Source organism: Vollenhovia emeryi, unplaced genomic scaffold (assembly GCF_000949405.1).
Source record: "Vollenhovia emeryi isolate VEMERY1.0 unplaced genomic scaffold, V.emery_V1.0 DF940277.1, whole genome shotgun sequence".
NCBI classification, from domain to species: domain Eukaryota; kingdom Metazoa; phylum Arthropoda; class Insecta; order Hymenoptera; family Formicidae; genus Vollenhovia; species Vollenhovia emeryi.
In genome coordinates this window covers 4,593-10,667 of record NW_011966089.1, presented here as the reverse complement: position 1 = coordinate 10,667, position 6,075 = coordinate 4,593, and the positions used below count along the sequence as shown (strand labels likewise).

Below are 6,075 nucleotides of genomic sequence, written 5' to 3'. Positions count from 1 at the left end.
GTTAAAGGAAACATTTACCGAGCAGTCTATGAGCTAACGGTGGATGAAAAGTCTCTAATCACTTGCGCGGGTCGATATTACTGATCGAGAGCCGGCCTCGTGAGTGTAGATGCCCGTGAGCCGTGTCCACGCGGCGCCGGCGTGCGATGCGTGGTGAGCCTGAGCTGCCGTTGATGCTGTATCTAGAAATGTCCTGGATGATTCGCACTGCTGAGAGTTCACTACGTGTCCGCACTGAGTCAAGTCTCGGCTGAGAAGATGAGAAAGTGAGAAAGTCCACAAAAGAGCACTCGATAACTATCCGCACTTCAAGACGCGTGTACTACGTACGGTCGCTATGAGACAAAGAGCTCCGGAAACGTACGTGAAGTCGCGCGGTCGCCTCGCGTCGCGATCCGGCATGTGCGGGCAGCGCTCATGCGGCGCTGCACGATCTGACCCGGCTGATGCTGCCATCACGCCGGGGATGAAATAAACGAGATTCAAATTATTCTCGAACATTCCGCCCGCCATCAGCAACGTTGTTGATGATCCCTGATCTTAAGATGAGATTGGCAGGACGGAGAGCTTGATCACTGGTCGGATGAGAGTGGCTGTCTTCAAAGTCACCACCCGCACGAGTCCATCCTTCCTAGGATGTAGGGCTGATATACGGGCTAATTTGCATGGTGGTAGCCGCTCGTCTGTGATGAGCACCAATGATCCGATCTTGATCTCGTTGCTCCTGTAATGCCAGTTTGAGATGGCTTGTAGGCGTTGTAGGTAATGCGATGACCATTGTGTCCAAAAATGTTGTGCCGTTTGCTGGATGAGTTGCTATCGTGAGAGTCTTGAGATTGCCAGGTCAGTGAGTGATGGCTCTGGTATGGCGGTGAGAGGATTTCCGACGAAGGAGTGACCTGGCGTGAGTGCTGAGATGTCTTCTGAGTCGTCACTCAATGGTTCGAGGGGTCGCGAGTTGAGCATTGCCTCAATTTGAGTGAGCAATGTGGTGAGTTTCTCAAAGGTGAGCACGCTTTCTCCAATAGTGCGCCGTAGGTGATACTGTTGATTTTACGACGGCTTCCCATCTTCCTCCCATGTGAAGTGTCGCTGGGGGATTGAACTCCCATCGGATGTTGTCTTGCAAGAGCAGTTGAGAAATGCGCTGATGTTCTTGAGTGCTCTGGATGAACAGCCTTTTGAGAGCTGTATCCGTGTCAATGAAATTGGTGCCGCAGTTTGATTGTGAGGTGTGAGCAATGCCGCGTCTGGATGAGAAGCGTCGATAGGCGGCAATGAACCCTTCGGATGAGTAGTCACTGACCGCCTCTAGATGTACTGCTGAAGTTGAGAAGCAGACAAAAACGTAAATCCAGTCTTTAGTGGTCTTGGCACCTCTTCCTTTCCTGGGCATGACGGTGAGTAGCCCCGCGTAGTCCACACCTGTATGAGTGAACGGTCGTGCCTGCGTAACCCGAGAGAAGGGTAGTTGGCCCATCAGTTGATGAGCATGGATCCCCCTCTGCCGAGCACACGTGACACACCGCAGAATGTGAGACTTGACAGGAGCCGCCCCGCCGAGAATCCAGTACTGTTGTCGGATGTGCGAGAGCGTAAGCTGCGTGCCTCCATGTAGAGTCCGTTGATGAGCGTGAGCGATGATCAATGATGATAGCTGAGAGTGACGAGACAATAGTACAGGATGTGTCGCATCGAGTGAAAGAGCTGCGTGAGCGAGTCGTCCGCCGACGCGAATGACTCCTTGAGCGTCGATGTACGCAGTTAATCTGTTGAATGCGTGTGCCTTTGCCAACGGTGAGTCTGCTTGTAGCGCCTTGAGCTCGTGAGAGAAGTACGTTGCTTGAGCTGCCTGAATCCAGAAGAGCCTCGCTTTCTCCAAGGTCTCTGGAGAGATGTGTCTGACAGGCAATGAGTCGTGGACTTTCCTCAACCGTGAGACGAATCTGAAACAGAGAGCTGTAATCCTCAATAGTTTAGTGAGGCTTGAGTACCTGTAGTTGAGTTCCCATTGATAATCAGTCCTTGGCGTAACCGTCAATAGCGAAACGCCTGGGTGAGCTTCTGTTGCACTCAACTCTTCGGAGAGTGCTGGTTGCGACGGCCATGAGTCTGGGTTGAGCATCCATGGTGGTCCCGTCCACCAAAGTTATTGACTTTGAAGTTGAGCAGCCGTGAGGCCTCGTGATGCGCCATCAGCCGGATTGGAAGTTCCAGGTATGTATCTCCAGTGAGCAGCTGGAGTGAGTTCTTCAATTTGAGCCACCCTGTTTCTGACAAAATCCGTCCAGCGTGATGCATGAGATCTGATCCATGAAAGTGTCACAAGAGATTCCGTCCACAAGTGAGTTGCCGTTACGTCCATGTTTAAAGTGGCTTTGACGTATTGCATGAATCGAGAGAGCAGTAGAGCAGCCGTGAGTTCAAGTCGAGGGATTGAGAGCCGCTTGAGAGGTGCTACCTTAGTTTTGGAGCACACAAGTGAAAACGTGGATCCAGTTGAGTCGTGAACGGAGATGTATACGACTGCAGTCATTGTCAATTGAGAACCGTCAGAGAAGTCTTGCAGTTCCACAGAAGAGTTGCTCCAGGTGTTGAACCATCTAGGTATGGAGAGCTTGGCCAAGCTTGTGAGTGCTTCTCTGTGGATGAGCCACCGGGTTGAGAGCTGGGATGTCCGTGGGTCATCCCATTGGAGCTTGTGCAGCCACAGCTCCTGCAAGAGAATTTTGGCCTTGATCACGACGGGTGATGCAAAACCAAGTGGATCGAGTATCTGAGCCACTTCAGATAAGACGAGGCGTTTTGTGAGTCTGCCTTCAGTACGTGAGTTCCTGGTTGAGAATGCAAGTGTATCTTCTTGAGGGAGCCATTTGAGTCCGAGTATCTTGGTTGCGCAATCGTCGAAGGTGATTTGTGAGCCTTGGTCTTGGCTGTCGTTAACAGTCTTGAGTATGTCGAGATGAGTTGCATGCCATTTTGCTAGCGGAAAGTCGCCCGCCATGCAGAGGTCCCTTAGTTGAGGTGCAACCTCCTGTAATTGTTGCACGGTATCTGCACCACCAAATATGTCATCGACATATCTGCTGTGAGTGATAGCTGGCACAGCCAGTGGGAAACTATATCCTTCGTCTTCTGCTAATTGTAACAAGGTCTGTACGGCTGAGAATGGTGCGACCTTCGTCCCGTAGATGACCGTTGTTGAATGATATGGCACCTCATTGAGCTGATTGTCCATCCAGAGTATCCGCTGTAACTCCCAGTCATCCCTGTGAATCTGAATGTCTGTCCATTTTGATGATGTCCGTAGCGAACATGTGACGATGTGTACGTATCCATGGTAGAGCATCTGAGATGTTCAGATGTAGCTTTGCTCCAGTGTACATGAGGTCGTTGACCGAGTAGCCTGATGTGGATGCGCTAGAGCCATTGAAAACTACCCGCAGGTTCGTTGTAATACTGTCAGGCTTGAGGACACCGTGATGTGGCAGGTGAAAATGAGGGCGATGACTGGAGATGGATGATGCCTTCGTCATGTGGTTGAGTGTCTCGTAATCAATCATGAATTGCTGATAGAGACGTTGATAATTCACATCCCTTGAGAATCGTCTGCTTAATCCCTTCAGACATTGATGAGCGACGTTGTAAGAATCACCCAAAAGATCTACTGGTGAGTTGAGTAGAATCCTGACGATGTACCTCTCTGAAGAATCACGAGAGTTTGTAGTCTTGAAGTGCTTCTCGCACCTCTGCTCGTCAGGAGTGAACTGAGTGACATCGTGAGTAGGCACCTCCTCTTGATTCCAAAATTTCGTCAATAGCTCATTAAGAGCATCCTCGTTGAATTGAGTAGCAGCATGATGCGTTGACGTGCGTATTGCTTCTCTCTTGACTGGTCCGAGAACGAGCCATCCGAAAATGGAGAGTTGCGCTATCGGCATGAGTGGAGAATGCCTAATGATATTGGGCTTGATGATTCGCCCGTAAGCGTCTGCTCCGATAAGGATGTCAACTGGCCGAGAGGTGAGAAAATCTGGATCGGCTAATGCCAAGTTTTTGAGATGCGGCCATTCTTCCGGTTCTGCTTCGAAATATGGTACGATTGATGTAACTGTCCGGGGGACATGAGCTTGAATTGTGGCAGTTGCGCGGGAATGTGTCGAGCGCAACATGAGTGACACGACTCCTCGTGTCCGAGTACACTCCTTGCCTGCAATTCCATTGACGACAATACCTGAGTATTGACGAGGGATGTTGAGCTGCCGAATGAGATTCTCCGTGACGAAGGTGAGTTCGGATCCTGCGTCAATGAGTAGACGCGCTGAGCGATGAGTGGTGGATGAGCTGATCACTGCCAAGGCTGTGGCGAGTAGAGTTGAGCAGGATGAGCGGACGTGTGAGCTGGTCTCGACGACTGCACCGTCTCTTCAGGTTGCGGGCGTGCCCAACGAACCACAGGTTGATTGAGCGGACGAAGCTGACAGTGAGTGGCGGAGTACGCCGATGATGCGTCGCGCTTGCATGTGGCACAGCGTTTCCTCCTGATGAGCGTTCCCCGAGAAATGCTCGTGATGAGTGAGCGCAGAGGGCCATGAGACCTCGAAGTAGACGTGTTCCTTGAGGAGCGCCTTGTGCGTCTCCTCAATTTGAAGCCAGAGCTGATTTACCTCTTCAACAGAAATCTCTGCAAGAGACTCCGGGAGAATTTCTGCGATGGCCTTGAAAGTGCAGATTCGATCCAGCTGCGTCTGCACCTTCAGGGCGAGTCTCGTGGAGAGCCGAACCGGAGACGCCGTCCTCGAGGATAAGCGATCTCCCGGCCGCGGTTCCAGTTGCTGAGTCACCGGGCGGTCCGCCTTGCCCGTTTTATGATCGTCCGACATGGTGAGATGACACGTGAGAGAGCCGTGGTATCACATGATCGATGAGTGTCACTGTGTATATGAGCGCCGAGCGGAGATAATGAAGTCTCTCCACGTTTGTGAGCTGCTCGTTTGAGATGATCAGATTTGAGAAGAGATCTCGAAAGGCAGACCATGCGGCATACTCCCCGGTGAACTTGGGGAGTGAGATGTCCGTCAAGCGTGAGTGTGTCTGTCGGGTCTCGCCGGCCGATGAGAGTTGTCACGCGAGAGGAGCGTGAGATTACGTGATCAATGAGTGGAACCGTATGTGTGCGCGCCGCTGATCACGCGAAAGGGCCGTGAGATCACGTGGTCGCTGAGTGGGACCGTATCTTTGCGCGCCGCCGATCACGTGATCGCTGCGTGGTTGAGCTAATCCGTCCGAGAGCCCCGCCGCAATCCGGCTCGAAGGACCAAAAAATGTTAGCGATTCTCGTTAGGAGAGCTCGCTGGTACCGCTGCGGATGGAAGCAGGGGTGAGAGAACTTAGCGGTGAGAGACTCAGGGAAAGATTGCACGCGTGAGCGGTTGGAAATCACGTGATATGAGAGCTCTGGTAGTTAGAGTAAAATCCGTGTCACAGTTTAATAAGTGTAATGGCTTACAGTTGAGCAGTCTATGAGTTAACGGTGGATGAAAAGTCTCTAATCACTTGCGCGGGTCGATATTACTGATCGAGAGCCGGCCTCGTGAGTGTAGATGCCCGTGAGCCGTGTCCACGCGGCGCCGGCGTGCGATGCGTGGTGAGCCTGAGCTGCCGTTGATGCTGTATCTAGAAATGTCCTGGATGATTCGCACTGCTGAGAGTTCACTACGTGTCCGCACTGAGTCAAGTCTCGGCTGAGAAGATGAGAAAGTGAGAAAGTCCACAAAAGAGCACTCGATAACTATCCGCACTTCAAGACGCGTGTACTACGTACGGTCGCTATGAGACAAAGAGCTCCGGAAACGTACGTGAAGTCGCGCGGTCGCCTCGCGTCGCGATCGGGCATGCGCGGGCAGCGCTCATGCAGCGCTGCACGATGTGACCCGGCTGATGCTGCCATCACGTCGGGGATGAAATAAACGAGATTCAAATTAATCTCGAACAGATCAGGTTCTTAAACATAACTTATACACTAGGATAAAATGTCATTACAACATAACATACTTTTGAACATACTTTGAAACA

General features: G+C 51.6%; 2 protein-coding genes across 2 annotated transcripts; both read right to left on the bottom strand.

Moving 5' to 3' along the window:
• Positions 1 to 1,000: 1,000 nt before the first annotated feature.
• LOC105556158 lies at positions 1,001 to 2,125 on the bottom strand. Its single transcript, XM_012003232.1, has one exon. It carries the CDS (start codon positions 2,123 to 2,125, stop codon positions 1,001 to 1,003), a length of 1,125 nt encoding a protein of 374 aa, XP_011858622.1.
• Positions 2,126 to 2,149: 24 nt separating this feature from the next.
• Positions 2,150 to 3,238, bottom strand: LOC105556157. The gene has a single exon (XM_012003231.1). The coding sequence runs from the start codon at positions 3,236 to 3,238 to the stop codon at positions 2,150 to 2,152; it is 1,089 nt and encodes a 362-aa protein (XP_011858621.1).
• Positions 3,239 to 6,075: the final 2,837 nt, after the last annotated feature.